The sequence below is a fragment of the Cherax quadricarinatus genome, chromosome 75 (genome assembly GCF_038502225.1).
Source record: "Cherax quadricarinatus isolate ZL_2023a chromosome 75, ASM3850222v1, whole genome shotgun sequence".
Classification (NCBI taxonomy): domain Eukaryota; kingdom Metazoa; phylum Arthropoda; class Malacostraca; order Decapoda; family Parastacidae; genus Cherax; species Cherax quadricarinatus.
The window spans coordinates 13,566,605-13,589,537 of record NC_091366.1 but is presented as its reverse complement, the minus strand read 5'-3'; the positions used below and the strand labels follow the sequence as shown (position 1 = coordinate 13,589,537).

Genomic DNA, 22,933 nt, shown 5'->3' with positions numbered 1-22,933 from the left:
GGAACTCTCTCCAAGTAAACTCCAGGTAAGGCGTTCGTAAGGTGGGGGTCCACTGTATTTTCTTAAAAATGAGAGCCTCCATATTTCCTGTTTACAGTGTGTTTTTCTCTTATGTTATATGAGTTGCTATCAGAAAGTTCCCGTACTGGCATTTTTTGCACGATTCCTGGGTGATCACACTGTACTGTACACTCCTTTGCAAGTTAGCATGGTTAGCTTCAATATGATGGGTGATTCCGGTGAGGTTGGACAGACATTTTTTGTTGTGTTGTCAGTGCAATCTTTAAGAGAAAGTACAACGTGTGTGTGTGTGTGTGTGTGTGTGAAATTTTGTTTCAAGCTCGATAAAACAGCTAGTGAAACTTGCAAAATGCTTCATCACACATTTGTTGACAAAGCAATGGGTTAGGCATTGTTTTGAAGGGGTTTCTCAATTCAGAGCAGGATGAGCATCAGTTGAGGATGATGAGCACTCTGGTCATCCATCTACATCAAAAATAGATGCCTTCATTGAAAAGTAAGGAAGGCTATTCATGAAGATTGGCATCAGAGTATCCAAGACATTGCAAGTGGTATGTGAATTTTTTCTTGGTCTTTTCAAAGCATTTTGACTGAAAATTTGAAAATGTGGTAAGTGCTTTCAAAATTTATGTCCTGCTTGCTGACTGAAGACCAGAAAGACCATTGTTTTCTAGACAAAAACATGGTGGTAATGGCACGTAATGAAAGTAGTTTGGTAGATGGAAAAAGGGTTGATGGGTAGGCTTCAGGATGTACATGTTTGTAGAGGGGCAATGGATATATTGGATCATAAGAGGTAGATGGGACAAAAGGAAAATGGCAACAGTAAGTAAGAGAGAGGTGAAAGTTTATAAATTAAGGGAGGAGGAAGTTAGGGTGAGATATAAGCAACTATTGGCAGAAAGGTGGGCTAGTGCAAGTATGGGTAGTGGGGAGGTTGAAGAGGGATAGGTTAGTTTTAAAAAATGCAGTACAGCCTCTCCTCACTTAATGATGGAGTTCCGTTCCTAAGACCACGTCGGTAAACGAGTTCATTGCTAAGCAAGGAGCATACTGTAATGGTAGTGGGTTTGTGTCAGCCATCTTTGATATTGTTTTAATGTCACCTTTGCACCATTTATAACATTTTTAGTATATTTTTAAATGTTTGTACAGTAGTATAGTGTATATTGTAATAAACAGAATAGAGGAAATCAGCTCTAACAAACATAATTTACGTATGCATACTGGCCAGAGAGCCCGTTGTAAGTCTGAGTCGTCAGTAAATGAGTACGTCGCTAAGTGATTAGAGGCTGTATTAGAATGTGGGGTAGAAGTTTGTGGCTGTAGGAAGGTGGGTGCAAGAGGAAAGAGAAGTGATTGGTGGAATGATGAGGTAAAGGGTGCGATAAAAGACAAAAAGGTAGCTTATGAGAGGTTTTTACACAGCAGAAGTGATATAAGAAAGGCAGAGTATTTGGAGAGTAAAAGAAAGGTGAAGAGAGTGCAGAAGGAGAGGCACTGTCAAGAAATTTTGCTGAGAATAAGGAAAATTTTTGGTGAGATTAACAAGTTAAGAAAGCCTAGGGAATGAATGGATTTGTCTGTTAAATGCAGAGTAGGGGAGTTAGTAGATGGGGAGCTGGAGGTATTGGGTAGATGGCAGGAATATTTTGAGGAACTTTTAAATTTGATGAAGAAAGGAAGGCAGTAATTTCATGCACTGGCCAGGGAGGTATAACATCTTCTAGAAGTGAAGAAGAACAGGATGTGAGTGTGTGGGAGGTACGTGAGGTATTACGTAGAATGAAAGGGGGTAAAGCAGCTGGAACTGATGGGATCATGACAGAAATCTTAAAAGCAGGGTGGGATATAGTGTTGGAGTGGTTGGTATTTTTGTTTAATAAATGTATGAAAGAGGGGAAGGTACCTAGGGATTGATAGAAAGCATGTATAGTTCCTTTATATATAGGGAAAGGGAACAAAAGAGACTAAAAATTATAGTGTAAAGCACCCTTCTGGCAAGACAGTGATGGAGTGAATGATGGTGAAAGTTTTTCTTTTTCGGGCCACCCTGCCTTGGTGGGAATCGGCCAGTGTGATAATAAAAAAAAAAAAAAAGTTTACTGAGTATACCAGGTAAAGTGTATAGTAGGGTTAGTATTGAAAGAATTAGATGTAAGACAGAGAGTAGGATTGCAGATGAGGAAGGAGGCATTAGAATGGGTAGGGGATGTGTAGATCAAGTGTTTACATTGAAGCATATATGTGAACAGTATTTAGATAAAGGTAGGGAAGTTTTCATTGCATTTATGGATTTAGAAAAGACATATGATTGTGGATAGGGGAGCAATGTGGCAGATGTTGCAACTATATGGAATAGGTGGTAAGTTACTAAATGCTGTAAAGAGTTTTTATGAGGATAGTGAGGCTCAGGTTAGGGTGTGCAGGAGAGAGGGAGATTACTTCCCAGTAAAAGTAAATCTTAGACAGGGATGTGTAAAAAGGGTTGTAAAAGAAGTAAATGCTGGGATGTTGGGGAGAGGGGTGGGAGTTGACAGTTATTTTTTACTAATGATACTGTGCTTATGGGGGATTCAAAAGAAAAGTTGCGAAGGTTAGTGGAGGAGTTTGGGAGGGTGTGTAAAGGTAGAATGTTGAAAGTGAACATAGATAAGAATAAGGTAATGAGGGTATCAAACAATTTAGATAAAGAAAACTTGGATATCACATTGGAGGGAGGGAGTATGGAAGAAGTGAATGTTTTCAGATACAGTGGACCCCCGGTTAACGAACTTTTTTCATTCCAGTAGTATGTTCAGGTGCCAGTACTGACCGAATTTTTTCCCATAAGGAATATTGTGAAGTAGATTAGTCCATTTCAGACCCCCAAACATACACGTACAAACGCACTTACATAAATACACTTACATAATTGGTCACATTTGGAGGTGATCGTTAAGCGGGGGTCCACTGTATTTGGGAATTGACGTGTCAGCGGATGGGTTTGTGAAGGATGATGTTAACCATAGAATTGATGAAGGAAAAAAGGTGAGTGATGCAGTGAGGTATCTGTGGAGACAAAAAACATTATCCATGGAGGCAAAGCAGGGAATGTACGAGTGTATAGTGGTATATGGGTGTGAAGCATGAGTTGTAAATGCTACAGTGAGGAGGCGGCTTGAGGTAGTAAAGATATCCTGTGTAAGGGCAATGTGTGGTGTAAATATTATGCAGAGAATTTGTAGTGTGGAAATTAGGAGGAGGTGTGGAGCTACTAAAAGTATTAGTCAGAGGGCTGAAGAGGGGTTGTTAAGATTTGGTCATTTAGAGAGAATGGAACAAAGTAAATGACTTGGAGAGCTTATAAATCTGTAGGAGAAGGAAGGTGGGGTAGGGGTTGGCTCCGAAAAGGTTAAGAGGGAGGGGGTAAAGGAGGTTTTGTGGGTGAGGGGCTGGACTTCCAGCAAGCGTGCATGAAGGTGTTAGTAGTGAATGGATACGAATGGTTTTTGGGATCTGACGAGCTGGAGTGTGAGCAGGGTAATATTTTGTGAAGGGATTCAGGGAAACTGGTTAGCAGGACTTGAGTCCTGGAAATGGCAAGTACAATGCCTGCACTTTAAAGGAGGCGTTTGAGATATTGGCAGTTTGGAGGGACATCTAAACTGCCGTATCTGAGCGCCTCCACAAAGACAGTGATTATGTATGAATGATGATGAAATTGTTGAATGATGAAAGTTTTTTCTTTCTTTTGGGGTTTTTTTCTTTTTTGGGTCACCCTGCCTTGGTGGGAGACGGCCAACGTTTTTTTTTTTTTTTTTTGCAGCAGCAGCTTGGTAACTTTTTGATAGCACCTCTTAATACTCAAATGCCTGTCATATCTACAGTGAATGAATGTGTGTATAGAGGTAAAATTGAAAGGGATTGAAGAACATTAAAAGAGAACTGATTCAATTCACTTCATAATTTTTCTCAGAAGAAAGAATCCATTTTCTTTATAAGTATCTGTCATGTATTGTATTTCTTGATAAGATTTATGTCCTGCAGGAGCGGAATTCTCAACTTCTCAGCTGTAGCTCTAGGGCTGAATGACTTAGGTTACAGAGCCCTTGGTGTCAGGATTGACTCTGGAGACCTTGCCTATTTAAGTTGTGTTGCCAGGTCAACATTTGCCACCATTGCCAAAACGTAAGTGTTATATTATTACATATTGGTAATTGTAATAATTATGAAAATAGCAATTCAGTATACCTTAATTTTTTTCATTCCAAACATGGCATGTGTGTGTGTAAATATTTGTTGATTAAAAACAAATGGATGATCTTGTGGTATTAATAAGCTAATCACTTTTGTATTGAAGTCTTAAGCAAAGTTGGTGAGTGTCTTGAGTTTTTGTCAGGATACAGTACAATATTGGGAGAAAACACGCATTGTTTCAGTTGCTTTCACTACTTTAAAGGCATTGTAGGAAGCAACACTATGTGTACTGACCTGTGTGTGTGGGTGCAGTGTGCATATGCACACATGTGCATGTGTGTACTCACCTAATTGTGGTGGCAGGGGTCGAGTCACAGGTCCTGACCCCACTTCACTGGTTGCTACTAGGTCACTCTCCCTGCTCCATGAGCTTTATCATACCTCTTCTTAAAGCTATGTATGGATCCTGCCTCCACTATATAACTTTCCAGACTATTCCACTTCCTGACAACTCTTTGATTGAAGAAATACTTTTTGACATCCCTGTGACTCATCTGAGTCTGTAACTTACAATTGTGACTCCTTGTTATTGTGTTCCATCTCTGGAACATCCTGTCTCTGTCTACCTTGTCAGTTCCTCTTCGTACTTTTTTTTTTTTAACAAGTCGGCTGTCTCCCACCGAGGCAGGGTGACCCAAAAAGAAAGAAAATCCCCAAAAACAAAATACTTTCATCATCATTCAACACTTTCACCTCGCTCACACATAATCACTGTTTTTGCAGAGGTGCTCAGAACACAACAGTTTAGAAGCATATACATACAAAGAGACACAACATATCCCTCCAAACTGCTAATATTCCGAAACCCCTCCTTTAGAGTGCAGGCATTGTACTTCCAATTTCCAGGACTCAAATCTGGCTATATAAAAATAACAGGTTTCCCTGAACCCCTTCACTAAATATTACCCTGCTCACACTCCAGCAGATAGTCAGGTCCCAAATACCATTCGTCTCCATTCACTCTTATCGAACACGCTCATGCACGCTTGCTGGAAGTTCAAACTCCTCGCCCACAAAACCTCCCTTACCCCTTCCTTCCAACCTTTTCGAGGACGACCCCTACCCCTCCTTCCTTCCCCAACAGATTTATACGCTCTCCATGTCATTCTACTTTGATCCATTCTCTCTAAATGACCAAACCACCTCAACAACCCCTCTTCAGCCCTCTGACTAATACTTTTATTAACTCCACACCTCCTAATTTCCACACTCCGAATTTTCTGCATAATATTTACACCACACATTGCCCTTAGACAGGACATCTCCACTGCCTCCAACCGCCTCCCCGCTGCTGCATTCACAACGCATTCACAACCCAAGCTTCACACCTATATAAGAGTACTACTATACTTTCATACATTCCCTTCTTTGCCTCCATAGATAACGTTTTTTTGTCTCCACATATACCTCAATGCACCACTCACCTTTTTTTCCCTTATCAATTCTGTGATTACCCTCATCCTTCATAAATCGATCCGCCGACACGTCAACTCCCAAGTACGTATCTGAAAACATTCACTTCTTCCATACTCCTCCTCCCCAATTTGATATCCAATTTTTCTTTATCTAAATCATTTGATACCCTCATCACCTTACTCTTTTCTCTGTTCACTTTCAACTTTCTACCTTTAAACACACTCCCAAACTTGTCTATTAACCTTTGCAATTTTTCTTTAGAATCTCCCATAAGCCCAGTATCATCAGCAAAAAGTAACTGTGTCAATTCCCAATTAGTATTTGATTCCCCATAATTTAATCCCACCCCTCTCCTGAACAACCTAACATTTACTTCTTTTACAACCCCATCTATAAATATATTAAACAACCATGGTGACATTACACATCCCTGTCTAAGACTTACTTTTACCGGGAAGTAGTCTCCCTCTCTTTTACACTCCCTAACCTAAGCCTCACTTTTTTTTTTCAACAAGTCGGCCGTCTCCCACCGAGGCAGGGTGACCCAAAAAAGAAAGAAAATCCCCAAAAAGAAAATACTTTCATCATCATTCAACACTATCACCACACTCACACATTATCACTGTTTTTGCAGAGGTGCTCAGAATACAACAGTCTAGAAGCATACACATATAAAGATACACAACATATCCCTCCAAACTCCCAATATCCCAAACCCCTCCTTTAAAGTGCAGGCATTGTACTTCCCATTTCCAGGACTCAAGTCCGACTATATGAAAATAACCGGTTTCCCTGAATCCCTTAACTAAATATTACCCTGCTCACACTCCAACAGATCGTCAGGTGCCAAGTACCATTCGTCTCCATTCACTCCTATCTAACACGCTCACACACGCTTGCTGGAAGTCCAAGCCCCTTGCCCACAAAACCTCCTTTATCCCCTCTCTCCAACCCTTTTGAGGACCACCCCTACCCCGCCTTCCTTCCCCTATAGATTTATATGCTTTCCATGTCATTCTACTTTGATCCATTCTCTCTAAATGACCAAACCACCTCAAGAACTCCTCTTCTGCCCTCTGACTAATACTTTTATTAACTCCACACCTATCCTCACTATCCTCATAAAAACACTTTACAGCATTTAGTAACTTACCACCTATTCCATATACTTGCAACATCTGCCACATTGCTCCCCTATCCACTCTATCATAGGCCTTTTCTAAATCCATAATTGCGATTAAAACTTCCCTACCTTTATCTAAATACTGCTCACATATATGCTTCAATGTAAACACTTGATCTACACATCCCCTACCCACTCTGAAACCTCCTTGCTCATCTGCAATCCTACATTCTGTCTTACCTCTAATTCTTTCAATTATAGCCCTACTGTACACTTTTCCTGGTATACTCACTAAACTTCTTCCTCTATAATTTTTTACAATCTCTTTTGTCCCCCTTCCCTTTATATAAAGGGACTATATATGCTCTCCGCCAATCCCTAGGTACCTTCCTCTCTGTCATAAATTTTATTTATTTATTATCACACTGGCCGATTCCCACCAAGGCAGGGTGGCCCAAAAAAGAAAAACTTTCACCATCATTCACTCCATCACTGTCTTGCCAGAAGGGTGCTTTACACTACAGTTTTTAAACTGCAACATTAACACCCCTCCTTCAGAGTGCTGGCACTGTACTTCCCATCTCCAGGACTCAAGTCCGGCCTGCCGGTTTCCCTGAATCCCTTCATAAATGTTACTTTGCTCACACTCCAACAGCACGTCAAGTATTAAAAACCATTTGTCTCCATTCACTCCTATCAAACACGCTCACGCATGCCTGCTGGAAGTCCAAGCCCCTCGCACACAAAACCTCCTTTACCCCCTTCCTCCAACCTTTCCTAGGCCGACCCCTACCCTGCCTTCCTTCCACTACAGACTGATACACTCTTGAAGTCATTCTGTTTCGCTCCATTCTCTCTACATGTCCGAACCACCTCAACAACCCTTCCTCAGCCCTCTGGACAACAGTTTTGGTAATCCCGCACCTCCTCCTAACTTCCAAACTACGAATTCTCTGCATTATATTCACACCACACATTGCCCTCAGACATGACATCTCCACTGCCTCCAGCCTTCTCCTCGCTGCAACATTCATCACCCACGCTTCACACCCATATAAGAGCGTTGGTAAAACTATACTCTCATACATTCCCCTCTTTGCCTCCAAGGACAAAGTTCTTTGTCTCCACAGACTCCTAAGTGCACCACTCACTCTTTTTCCCTCATCAATTCTACGATTCACCTCATCTTTCATAGACCCATCCGCTGACACGTCCACTCCCAAATATCTGAATACGTTCACCTCCTCCATACTCTCTCCCTCCAATCTGATATCCAATCTTTCATCACCTAATCTTTTTGCTATCCTCATAACCTTACTCTTTCCTGTATTCACCTTTAATTTTCTTCTTTTGCATACCCTACCAAATTCATCCACCAATCTCTGCAACTTCTCTTCAGAATCTCCCAAGAGCACAGTGTCATCAGCAAAGAGCAGCTGTGACAACTCCCACTTTGTGTGTGATTCTTTATCTTTTAACTCCACGCCTCTTGCCAAGACCCTCGCATTTACTTCTCTTACAACCCCATCTATAAATACATGTATATTAAACAACCACAGTGACATCACACATCCTTGTCTAAGGCCTACTTTTACTGGGAAAAAATTTCCCTCTTTCCTACATACTCTAACTTGAGCCTCACTATCCTCGTAAAAACTCTTCACTGCTTTCAGTAACCTACCTCCTACACCATACACTTGCAACATCTGCCACATTGCCCCCCTATCCACCCTGTCATATGCCTTTTCCAAATCCATGAATGCCACAAAGACCTCTTTAGCCTTATGTAAATACTGTTCACTTATATGTATCACTGTAAACACCTGGTCCACACACCCCCTACCTTTCCTAAAGCCTCCTTGTTCATCTGCTATCCTATTCTCCGTCTTACTCTTAATTCTTTCAATTATAACTCTACCATACACTTTACCAGGTATACTCAACAGACTTATCCCCCTATAATTTTTGCACTCTCTTTTATCCCCTTTGCCTTTATACAAAGGAACTATGCATGCTCTCTGCCAATCCCTAGGTACCTTACCCTCTTCCATACATTTATTAAATAATTGCACCAACCACTCCAAAACTATATCCCCACCTGCTTTTAACATTTCTATCTTTATCCCATCAATCCCAGCTGCCTTACCCCCTTTCATTTTACCTACTGCCTCACGAACTTCCCCCACACTCACAACTGGCTCTTCCTCACTCCTACAAGATGTTATTCCTCCTTGCCCTATACACGAAATCACAGCTTCCCTATCTTCATCAACATTTAACAATTCCTCAAAATATTCCCTCCATCTTCCCAATACCTCTAACTCTCCATTTAATAACTCTCCTCTCCTATTTTTAACTGACAAATCCATTTGTTCTCTAGGCTTTCTTAACTTGTTAATCTCACTCCAAAACTTTTTCTTATTTTCAACAAAATTTGTTGATAACATCTCACCCACTCTCTCATTTGCTCTCTTTTTACATTGCTTCACCACTCTCTTAACCTCTCTCTTTTTCTCCATATACTCTTCCCTCCTTGCATCACTTCTACTTTGTAAAAACTTCTCATATGCTAACTTTCTCTCCCTTACTACTCTCTTTACATCATCATTCCACCAATCGCTCCTCTTCCCTCCTGCACCCACTTTCCTGTAACCACAAACTTCTGCTGAACACTCTAACACTACATTTTTAAACCTACCCCATACCTCTTCGACCCCATTGCCTATGCTCTCATTAGCCCATCTATCCTCCAATAGCTGTTTATATCTTACCCTAACTGCCTCCTCTTTTAGTTTATAGACCTTCACCTCTCTTCCCTGATGCTTCTATTCTCCTTGTATCCCATCTACCTTTTATTCTCAGTGTAGCTACAACTAGAAAGTGATCTGATATATCTGTGGCCCCTCTATAAACATGTACATCCTGAAGTCTACTCAACAGTCTTTTATCTACCAATACATAATCCAACAAACTACTGTCATTTCGCCCTACATCATATCTTGTATACTTATTTATCCTCTTTTTCTTAAAATATGTATTACCTATAACTAAACCCCTTTCTATACAAAGTTCAATCAAAGGGCTCCCATTATCATTTACACCTGGCACCCCAAACTTACCTACCACACCCTCTCTAAAAGTTTCTCCTACTTTAGCATTCAGGTCCCCTACCACAATTACTCTCTCACTTGGTTCAAAGGCTCCTATACATTCACTTAACATCTCCCAAAATCTCTCTCTCTCCTCTGCATTCCTCTCTTCTCCAGGTGCATACACGCTTATTATGACCCACTTCTCGCATCCAACCTTTACTTTAATCCACATAATTCTTGAATTTACACATTCATATTCTCTTTTCTCCTTCCATAACTGATCATTTAACATTACTGCTACCCCTTCCTTTGCTCTAACTCTCTGATACTCCAGATTTAATCCCATTTATTTCCCCCCACTGAAACTCTCCTACCCCCTTCAGCTTTGTTTCGCTTAGGGCCAGGACATCCAACTTCTTTTCATTCATAACATCAGCAATCATCTGTTTCTTGTCATCCGCACTACATCCACGCACATTTAAGCATCCCAGTTTTGTAAAGTTTTTCTTCTTCTCTTTTTCAGTAAATGTCTACAGGAGAAGAGGTTACTATCCCATTGCTCCTGGCATTTTAGTCGCCTCATACGACACGCATGGCTTACGGAGGAAAGATTCTTTTCCACTTCCCCATGGACAATAGAAGAAATAAAGAAGAACAAGAGCTATTTAGAAAAAGATGAAAAACCTAGATCTTTCTTTCTTTCAACACACCAGCCGTATCCCACCGAGGCGGGGTGGCCCAAAAGGAAAAACGAAAGTTTCTCCTTTTACATTTAGTAATATATACAGGAGAAGAGGTTACTAGCCCCTTGCTCCCGGCATTTTAGTCGCCTCTTACAACACGCATGGCTTACGGAGGAAGAATTCTGTTCCACTTCCCCATGGAGATAAGAGGAAATAAACAAGAATAAGAACTAGAAAGAAAATAGAAGAAAACCCAGAGGGGTGTGCATATATGTGCTTGTACATGTATGTGTAGTGTGACCTAAGTGTAAGTAGGAGTAGCAAGATATCCCTGTTATCTAGCGTGTTTATGAGACAGAAAAAGAAACCAGCAATCCTACCATCATGCAAAACAGTTACAGGTTTTTGTTTCACAGTCATCTGGCAGGACGGTAGTACTTCCCTGGGTGGTTTCTGTCTACCAACCTACTACCTATAAATTTATTAAACAAAAATACCAACCACTCCAACACTATATCCCCCCCTGCATTTAACATTTCTGTCATGATCCCGTCAGTTCCAGCTGCTTTACCCCCTTTCATTTATGTAATGCCTCACACACCTCCCCCACACTCACATCCTGTTCTTCTCCGCTCCTAAAAGATGGTATACCTCCCTGGCCAGTGCATGAAATTACCGTTTCCCATTCTTTGTCAACATTTAAAAGTTCCTTAAAATATTCTCACCATCTACCCTACTCTGTTTTTAACTGACAAATCCATTCGTTCTATGGGCTTTCTTAACTTGTTTAACTCACTCCAAAATTTTTTCTTATTTTCATTAAAATTTCTTGACAGTGCCTCTCCCACTCTATCATCTGCTCTCCTTTTGCACTCTCTCACCACTCTCTTTACCTTTCTTTTACTTTCCATATACTCCTCTTCTTATAACGCTTCTGCTTTGTAAATACCTCTCATAAGCTAACTTTTTCTCTTTCATCACACCCTTTACTTCATCATTCCACCAATCACTCTTTCCTCCTGCCCCCACCCTCCTATAACCACAAACTTCTGCCCAACATTTTAATACTGCATTTTTAAAACTATTCCAACCCTCTTCAACCCCTCCACTACTCATACTTGCACCATCCCACCTTTCTGCCAATAGCTGCTTATATCTCACCCGAACTTCCTCCTCCCTTAATTTATACACTTTTACCTCCCTCTTGCTTGTTGTTGCCATATTCCTCTTTTCCCATCTATCTCTTACTCTAACTGTAGCTACAACTAAATAATGATCCGATATATCAGTTGCCCCTCTTTAAACGTGTACATCCTGGAGCCTACCCATCAGCCTTATATCCACCAATACATAATCTAACAAACTACTTTCATTACATCCTATATCATACCTTGTATATTTATTTATCCTCTTTTTCATAAAATATGTATTACTTATTACCAAACCTCTTTCTACACATAGCTCAATTAAAGGCTTCCCATTTTCATTTACCCCTGGTACCCCAAATTTACCTACTACTCCCTCCACAACATTTTTGCCCACTTCAGCATTGAAATCCCCAACCACCATTACTCTCACACTTGGTTCAAAACTCCCCACGTATTCACTCAATATTTCCCAAAATCTCTCTCTCTCCTCTGCACTTCTCTCTTCTCCAGGTGCATATACACTTACTATAACCCACTTTTCACATCCAACCTTTATTTTACTCCACATAATCTTCGAATTAATACATTTATAGCCCCTCTTTTCCTGCCATAACTTTTCCTTCAACATTATTGCTACTCCTTCTTTAGCTCTAACTCTATTTGAAACCCCTGACCTAATCCCATTTATTCCTCTCCACTGAAACTCTCCCACCCCCTTCTGCTTTGTTTCACTTAAAGCCAGGACATCCAGCTTCTTCTCATTCAAACATCCACAATCATCTCTTATCATTTGCACAACATCCACGCACATTCAGACTTCCAACTCTGACAACTTTCTTCTTCTTATTCTTTTTAGTAATTATTACAGGAAAAGGGGTTACTAGCCCATTGGTCCCGGCATTTTAGTTGACTTTTACAACACGCATGGCTTACGGAGGAAAGATTCTTATTCCACTTCCCCATGGATATAAAAGGAAAAGTAATAAGACCAAGAACTATTAAGATAAAGTCAAAGAAAACTCAGATGAGTGTGTATAGATAAACATGTACATGTATGTGTAGTGTGACCTAAGTTTAAGTAGAAGTAGCAAGACGTACCTGTAATCTTGCATATTTATGAGACAGACAAAAGACACCAGCAATCCTACCATCATGTAAAGCAATTACAAGCTTTCGTTTCACACTCACTTAGCAGGACAGTAGTACCCCCCTGGGTGGTTGCTGTCTACCAACCTACTCCCTATGTTATCATATTCCTCCCCCCTCTCTCTCCTGTCTTCCAGTGTCATCAGGTTGATTTTCCTTAACCTCTCCTCATAATACTAGTCTTATTGGAAATGTTTTCACTTTCTCTAATTTTCTGACGTGCTTGGCCAGGTGTGGGTTCCAAACTGGTGTTGCATACTCCAATATGGGCTTTACGTACACTGTGTCCAGAGTCCTGAAAGATTACTTATTGAGATGTTAGAATGCTATTCTTAGGTTTGCTAGGCCCGCATATGCTGCAGCAGTAAATTTATTTATTATATTTATTATTATTTGAACATGATACATAGTTGTACAAAAGAAATACAGTGGTTGAATGTACATGCCAAAAGCCCCTTGTATGCAGTGCATTATGGGCAGCTTAAAATTAACTTAAGGTTAACTAAGCAATGATATATTCAGTGGTAAAAATGCAGTAAACAAATTACAACATAAAGTACAAATAAGTATTTCAAATAAGAGGCTTTATAGCTGTTCAAATTTTTAGCATATTTGATGAGTTACTGAGTATTTAAGTGAATGGAGTATTCTTTTAGGTAATGTAATTACAAAAAAACATAGTTTGATAGGGTCAGAGGTTATACATTTATGAGATACAGTTAATCAGTATTTATTTAGTTGTGGGTAAGTGGTTTTTAAGAAGTCTTCAATTGATAAACTGACAGTATTTCTTTTATATTCACAGGTAATGAATTCCAGATTTTTGGGCCTTTTATGTGTATTGCGTTTTTACATAGTGTGAGATGGACACGAGGAACATCAAAGAGTGATCTGTGCCTTGTGTTGTGGTCATGTGTTCTGCTGAGGTTGGTAAGGGGAAGTTTGAGGGGAGGGTTGATGTGCGCCTCAAATGTACCCGGTATTAAACTCACCCCAAGATCCTTTTCCTTGAGTGAGGTTTGTAGTCTTTGGTCCCCTAGACTGTATTCTGTCTTCAGTCTTTCTTTGCATTTCCCCAATCTTCATGACTTTGCACTTTGTAGGGTTGAACTCCGGGAGCCAGTTTCTGGACCAGGCCCAGAGCCTGTCCAGATCTCTTTGTAGTCCCGCCTGGTCCTCCTCTGATAGAATTCTCCTCATTAACTTCACATCATTTGCAAACAGGAACACTTCTGAGTCTATTCCTTCTGTCATGTCATTCACATACACCAGAAACAGCACCAGTCCTAGGACTGGCGCCTGTGGAACCCTGCTCGTCACAACCGTGTGTACAAGTGTGCATATGTGCATGCATGCATGTGTGTGCCTGCGTGCATCTGTCCATCCATTATCTCACTAGTAATTTGGTTTGTTATTTTGGGTAATCTTGTATTTATTTAGTATTTTTATTATTTCATTAATTGGCAAGCAATATAGCTAACTTGCTTGCAGTAGCACTTGACTTTTGTTATTAAAATGGCTGCATCTAGCTATTTTCTTACAGATTTGAACTTGACTGGTTTGAGCACTTATCAATTGTGGCAAGTAATGATATAAATGAAGAGACCATAATCAGTTTGAATGAACAAGGACACAAGATTGATTGCTTCGGTATTGGTACACATCTGGGTATGTATTCTTGTTTGTTTAATGTTACATGCTTCCTGATGAGGAGTCAATTGCAATACAAGTGGGCTGCCCCAGTTTTACAGCAGGTTAACTTCTGGGCTGTGCTGTAAAGTGAAAATCACTGTAAAGAGAAACAGACTTTCTCCACTTTCAAATGCACATAAAAGCCTGATAACATGTTTACACTATCATATATTAAGTGAGCAGTAGAGCTAGGCCTAAAGAAGCATATATAGTACACACATTACTTCTTCTTTCAACACACTAGCTGTATCCCACCAAGGCAGGGTGGAACAAAAGGAAAAACGAAAGTGTCTCCTTTTAAATTTAGCAGTATATACAGGAGAAGGGGTTACTAGCCCCTTGCTCCTGGCATTTTAGTCACCTCTTATGACACGTGTGGCTTACGGAGGAAGAATTCTGTTCCACTTCCCCATGGAGATAAGAGGAAATAAATAAAAACAAGAACTAGTAAGAAAAATAGAAGATAACCCAGAGGGGTGTGTATATGCTTGTACATGTATGTGTAGTGTGACCCGAGTGTAAGTAGAAGTAGCAAGACGTACCTGAAATCTTGCATGTTAATGAGACAGAATAAAGACACCAGCAATCCTACCATCATGTAAAACAATTACAGGCTTTCGTTTTACACTTATTTGGCAGGACGGTAGTACCTCCCTGGGCGGTTGCTGTCTACCAACCTACTACCTAGGACACACATTACTTACCTTAAAATATTTTCATCCTTAACTTACAGTGAGTGGTGAATATATTGTAGGAAGTCTGAATAAATGAAGAATGCTGATAATTGAAAACAGCTGCATTAGAAAAACACTGTAAAGCAGGGCCTGCCTGTACAAAAAATCTTGGATCACTTAGTACCTTGTGGGATCACCAGTTCAATTGAGCACCAGCTAGAGCAAATAGTGTGGCAAACACCAGGAATTCACTGATGTAATGTCGTATTAACACTCCACTTATAAGAGGAAAGTGATGTTGATCCAAAGTTTAGTGGCTTTAAGATGGATGTGGCCGCAAGTGATCGAGGAAATATCAAAAACATCGATAATAACCCATGCGCATTAGTGGCTTCCGTTTTACACTCACTTGGCAGGACGATAGTACCCCTCTGGACAGTTGCTGTCTACCATCCTACTACCTTGGATATTTTATATATACAGTAAGGCCCCGCTTTATGGCGTTTCGCCTTATGGTGTTCTGCTAATACGGCGATGTCAAATTATGACCAAAATTTGCTATACGGCAAGCAGTCTTTTAAATACGGCGCCCCCCCCACCCGGTTTGTTCACATTTTCTGTGACCACATCTATTATGTCAGGAAACTTTCCAAAATTTCAAGTGTTTTAAAGTTACTGCATATTTTATATGTACTCTGATAATTATACTTGTGTACCTGTACCTAAATATACTTACACACTGTGCTGGTGTGCAGGTACACATTAAAATCGCTAAGTCTCTCTCTCTACTCATGACGCCAATACTACGTAATAATAATCACTCTTGGGCACGCTAAATGTCTTATTTTACATCAATATAGGCATTTTCATTAATCCATCTATATTTTCCTTAAAATTATATATGAAACCCATTACATAGCATATAAACATGATACATACACTCAGAATAAAAATTGATGCAAATATGAGATTTGTTTACAAAGCAGCTGTGTAGGTAGTCAGAAGAATTACGTTTTCTCTAGTCAAACACTGGGGGGTAACTGTAGAAAAATATTCTTTTCGTATTCCTTTACTCTATTTATAGCAATTCATGACCCTTGTGGGTTTAGTGCTTTTTATAATAAATAATAATAATAATATTATTATTATAATCAAAAAGAAGCGCTAAGCCACAAGGGCTATACAGCGCTGTATTATAATAATAATTATTAATAATAATAATAATAATAATAATTATTAATATATTTTTTTTTTATTATCACACTGGCCGATTCCCACCAAGGCAGGGTGGCCCAAAAAAGAAAAACTTTCACCATCATTCACTCCATCACTGTCTTGCCAGAAGGGTGCTTTACACTACAGTTTTTAAACTGCAACATTAACACCCCTCCTTCAGAGTGCAGGCACTGTACTTCCCATCTCCAGGACTCAAGTCCGGCCTGCCGGTTTCCCTGAACCTCTTCATAAATGTTACTTTGCTCACACTCCAACAGCACGTCAAGTATTAAAAACCATTTGTCTCCATTCACTCCTATCAAACACGCTCATGCATGCCTGTTGGAAGTCCAAGCCCCTCGCACACAAAACCTCCTTTACCCCCTCCCTCCAACCTTTCCTAGGCCGACCCCTACCCCGCCTTCCTTCCACTACAGACTGATATACTCTTGAAGTCACTCTGTTTCGCTCCATTTCTCTACATGTCCGAACCACCTCAACAACCCTTCCTCAGCCCTCTGGACAACAGTTTTTGCAATCCCGCACCTCCTCCTAACTTCCAAACTACGAATTCTCTGCATTATATTCACATCACACATTGCCCTCAGACATGACATCTCCACTGCCTCCAGCCTTCTCCTCGCTGCAACTTTCATCACCCATGCTTCACACCCATATAAGAGCGTTGGTAAAACTATACTCTCATACATTCCCCTCTTTGCCTCCAAGGACAAAATTCTTTGTCTCCACAGACTCCTAAGTGCACCACTCACCCTTTTCCCCTCATCAATTCTATGATTCACCTCATCCTTCATAGACCCATCCGCTGACACGTCCACTCCCAAATATCTGAATACATTTACCTCCTCCATACTCTCTCCCTCCAATCTGATATCCAATCTTTCATCACCTAATCTTTTTGTTATCCTCATAACCTTACTCTTTCCTGTATTCACTTTTAATTTTCTTCTTTTGCACACCCTACCAAATTTATCCACCAATCTCTGCAACTTCTCTTCAGAATCTCCCAAGAGCACAGTGTCATCAGCAAAGAGCAACTGTGACAACTCCCACTTTATTTGTGATTCTTTATCTTTTAACTCCACAACTCTTGCCAAGACCCTCGCATTTACTTCTCTTACAACCCCATCTATAAATATATTAAACAACCACGGTGACATCACACATCCTTGTCCAAGGCCTACTTTTACTGGGAAATAATTTCCCTCTTTCCTACATACTCTAACTTGAGCCTCACTATCCTCATAAAAACTCTTCACTGCTTTCAGTAACCTACCTCCTACACCATACACCTGCAACATCTGCCACATTGCCCCCCTATCCACCCTGTCATACTTTCTTTTCCAAATCCATAAATCCCACAAAGACCTCTTTAGCCTTATCTAAATACTGTTCACTTATATGTTTCACTGTAAACACCTGGTCCACACACCCCCTACCTTTCCTAAAGCCTCCTTGTTCATCTGCTATCCTATTCTCCGTCTTACTCTTAATTCTTTCAATAATAACTCTACCATACAGTTTACTCAACAGACTTATCTCCCTATAATTTTTGCACTCTCTTTTGTCCCCTTTGCCTTTATACAAAGGAACTATGCATGCTCTCTGCCAATCCCTAGGTACCTTACCCTCTTCCATACATTTATTAAATAATTGCACCAACCACTCAAAACTATATCCCCACCTGCTTTTAACATTTCTATCTTTATCCCATCAATCCCGGCTGCCTTACCCCCTTTCATTTTACCTACTGCCTTACGAACTTCCCCCACACTCACAACTGGCTCTTCCTCACTCCTACAAGATGTTATTCCTCCTTGCCCTATACACGAAATCACAGCTTCCCTATCTTCATCAACATTTAACAATTCCTCAAAATATTCCCTCCGTCTTCCCAATACCTCTAACTCTCCATTTAATAACTCTCCTCTCCTATTTTTAACTGACAAATCCATTTGTTCTCTAGGCTTCCTTAACTTGTTAATCTCACTCCAAAACTTTTTCTTATTTTCAACAAAATTTGTTGATAACATCTCACCCACTCTCTCATTTGCTCTCTTTTTACATTGTTTCACCACTCTCTTAACCTCTCTTTTTCTCCATATACTCTTCCCTCCTTGCATCGCTTCTACTTACTAACTTAATGTAATTTATTGTAAACTTCTTGTCTGGCATTTATATGCATTTATAAATGGAAAAAATGGAGTTCTGCCTTCCGGCGATGTCTGCTTTCCGGCGACAGCTTGGAACCTAACCCGCCATATAAGTGGGGCCCTACTGTACTCTGATAATTGTACTTATGCGTATCTGTACCTAAATAAACTTACAAGCTATGCTCATGTGCAGATACACATGTAAATCACTAACCGTCTCACACTAGTGTTGAAGACATAATGATAATAATTGCTCTGGGGTGCCTTAAATGTCGTGTATTATGTTATAGACATTTTCATTAATCCATCTATGACATTTTTTAAAATTTATTTAACCCTTTCAGGGTTGGTGCCGTTCTAGTATGGCTTGCGAGCCAAGGTTGGTGCCGTACTAGTATGTGTAAATTCTAGCACCTTCAAATCTAACAAGAGAAAGCTGGTAGACCTACATATGAAAGAATGGGTCTATGTGGTCAATGTGTGCAGTACAAAAAAAATCATGCAGCACACAGTGCATAATGAGAAAAAAAAAAAAACTCAGACCGTGCTTTTGGTTTAAAACAGCGACTTTGCAGTGTATTTTCATATGGTATTTATGGTTGCATTCTTGTTTTCTTGGTCTCATTTGATAGAATGGAAGATATATTACAGAAATAGAGATGATTTTGATTGATTTCATGATAACAAGTACCTTGAAATTGAGCTCAAAGTACCAAAAATGTTTGATTTTTGCTGATGTTCCAGAGTTAACAAATCATGCCACACTTCCAATACACGTTAACTGGTGAGTCTGATATTCTTTCACAAGTGTGCTGATATTATTTATACCGTTTTTACAATGATGCATTCGTATACATAACAGTAAATCTTCTATTTTTTGTGAGAATAAAGATTCAAAATGGAGAGCAAAAGTAATGTAATAGGGTCCTGGAGACATGAGTAATGAATAGATAAAATGCTATTTTAGTGCCATGAATGTCTGTCTTGTTTATTCTGGACCCTATTTTGAAATTTGTGTGAAATTGGCCAAATTGCCAGATTCTGATCACTTTATTGGGTAGTTGAAATCAGTAAATGGGCAGTTTCTTATACTCAATAGATAGAACAAATGGAGTTCTATTGAATTAGCTATTGATTTTAGTAGATTTGCACATTGGAATTGGCTGAAAATAGGGCTCAAAGTGGGCGAAATTGCTGATTACTAAATATCGTTGAGATTGCTAACTTCACGAGAGCATAATTCCATAAGTTTTCCATAAAATTTCTTATTTTTGTTGTCATTACAATCTGAAAAAGATTCTCTATTATTTCAAAAGAAAAATAATTTTTTTCTGAAAATTTTTTGACTCAGAACAAGTTTGGGAGAGGACCTCTCGACCCTGAAAGGGTTAAGAAACACACTACATCTCGTATAAACATAATACATACAACCAAATGATTATGCATGCTATTTGTTTTCTTTGTGCTTAAGAATATTTTACTACATGTTAGCTACACATTGTATACTACACAAAGAAATAAATTTTTGAATTTTAATAGTAAAACAAATTGACATAAATATGAGGTGTGGTAGCTGGTCAGATTGTAGGGATGACAGCAAGAATTCCGTTTTCTCTTGTCCAACACCAGAGAAGCTGTGTGCAGTACAGTGGACCCCCGCATAACGATTACCTCCAAATGCAACCGATTATGTAAGTGTATTTATGTAAGTGCGTTTGTACGTGTATGTTTGGGGGTCTGAAATGGACTAATCTACTTCTCAATATTCCTTATGGGAATAAATTCGGTCAGTACTGGCACCTGAACATACTTATGGAGTGAAAAAATATCGTTAACCGGGGATCCACTGTGTAGTGTTATTGGGGGTAACCATAGAAAAATGTTCTTTTCGTATGCCTTTGCTCATAGTGCCAATATTCCTTTTGTATTCTTTCACTCATAGCGTCATTTGCTCTAAAAATGGTGTGCTGTATTAGAATAGAAGTGTTGCTGTTATATATTCTACTGCACTTGTACACAATGTAAGGTGATTATATTGTTTGGAAAACTTCACAAACACGTGCGAAATAATGCATATGAACAGCGCTGTTCACTCCGGTTACATTTTCCACATCTCTCGTTTTTCTCGTTCTCTCATTTACAATGGCGTCTAAGGGAAGTTGTGATAAAAAGAGGAGTTGTAAGCCTCTTACTTTAAATCCAAAGTTAGAAATGAGAAAAGTCAATGAACAAGGTATGTTGATGACAATAAGCATAATAATAATGATAATTACTCTGGGATGCTTTAAATGTCGTATATTACATTATTATATACTTTTTCCATTAATCCATCTATGATTTTTTCAGAATTATATAAGATACACACTACATATCATATAAACAAAATATATACAATCATAGTAAAACAAACATAATTGTGAGGTGTGGTAGTCGGGCAGGCTACCACACTGGACTTCCTGTAATAAATGCTACTTACCTCTCACCCTACATTAAGACTACAAATATTTTAAGGTAAGTAATGAGTATACTGTGTATGCATTTTACTTTTTTATTGTTTTTGCTTATGCCTAGCTCTTTTGCTAACTTAATAAATGAGAGTGTAAGCATGTTATCAGGCATCATTTTCAATGGTGACATAAATTCACCCTTTGCAAAGATTTGAACCTACTTAACAGAGTATTCACATACACTACTGTGCTTATTACATATACAGGACACTATACAGATATTAAGATAGTATTCTTTTATATTTTTCATATACTACAGTGGTACCCCGAGTTTCAGCCATAATTTGTTCCAGAAGGCTGTTCAAGTGCCATTACCGAACGAATTTGTTCCCATAAGGAATAATGTAAATTAGATTAGTCCATTTCAGACCCCCAAAAATACACTTACAAAAGCACTTAAAATAATACACTTACATAATTGTTCAAGTTGGGAGCTGTACGAAACTCGAGGTACCACTGTACTTTTAATCATAATTGAGTTTTATGGCTGCCCAATATGTTCTACATAACAAGGGGCTGTCTTTAAAAGTTATATATATATCAATCACTTTAATTGTATAACTTATTGTACTCCACTGTCTTACCAGAGGTGTGTAGATACTGTAGTTCACATGCCCCTCCAAACACTAGAGTTATTTATTAGGGGCTAACTTAATTTATAACTATAGTGGACTAAGATAATAATTCAAGCTACATAAATAATGTTAATAAAAATATTAAGAGGGGAAAAACATTGTGGTAACATGAAACATGAATGTGGTTTATTGTCATTGTATTTATTGTGCTTATTCCAACAGTCACCTGTTGTCATTGCATTTATTGTGTTTATTCCAACAGTCACCTGTTGTCATTGCATTTATTGTGTTTATTCCAACAGTCACCTGTTGTCATTGCATTTATTGTGTTTATTCCAACAGTCACCTGTTGTCATTGTATTTATTATGCTTATTCCAACAGTCACCTGCCAGCGACAACCTGCCTTGGGTTGTGTCTTCAAGTTGGTGGAGATTAATGGTGAAGCCAAGATCAAGTTATCTCAGGATGTTGAGAAAGTTACATGTCCGGGCAAGAAGGCAGTCTACCGTCTTTATGGTGCTGATGGTAAGGCTGATTTATGTTATGTACAGGTGTTCCTTGACTTACGATGGGGTTACATTGCGATGAACCCATCGTAAGTTGAAAATACTGTAAGTTGAATTGTTTTTTTTAACATGTTGGCCATTTCCTACTGAGGCAGGGTGACCCAAAAAGAAAGAAAAACCCAAAAAGAAACGAAAAACTTTCATTATCATTCAACACTTTCACCATCACTCATACATAATCACTGTCTTTGCAGAGGTGCTCAGATACGACAGTTTAGATGTCTCTCCAAACTGCCAGTATCCCAAACCCCTCCTTTAATGTGCAGGCATTTTATTTCCCATTTCCAGGACTCAAGTCTGGCTAACCAGTTTCCCTGAGTCCCTGAATGTAATATGATAAATAAATAAATACCACTGTCATTAAGTAAATAAACAAAGAATTACTGTAACAAAATACCAGTATTGAAAAGTAAATAAATGAATACAAGTTTATCCTGTCATAAATGTACATGTATAGTACAGTGGACCCCCGAGTTTCGCGATTAATCCATTCCAGAGAGTTTGCTGAATGGTAAAATTCACGATTGGCGAAACCATTTTCCCCATAAGAAATAATGGAAATCAATTAATCCATTTCAGACACCCAAAAGTATTAACAGAAAATATTTCTTTTCATTTAGAGAGAATGGATCAAAGTAGAATGACATGGAAAGCATATAAA

General features: G+C 39.1%; 1 protein-coding gene across 2 annotated transcripts in view; it reads left to right on the top strand.

Annotated features, from left to right (window-relative positions):
• Positions 1-22,231, top strand: part of Naprt (nicotinate phosphoribosyltransferase) — a gene marked incomplete at its 3' end in the record, with an annotated part of 185,360 nt that extends 163,129 nt beyond the window's left edge. The window contains 3 exon segments of one of the 2 annotated variants that reach the window (XM_070101067.1): positions 4,051-4,191; positions 14,412-14,536; positions 22,088-22,231. In XM_070101067.1, the coding sequence (XP_069957168.1) occupies positions 4,051-4,191; positions 14,412-14,536; positions 22,088-22,231 (410 nt within the window). 2 annotated transcript variants of the gene reach the window in all.
• Between the last annotated feature and the right edge of the window lie 702 nt (positions 22,232-22,933).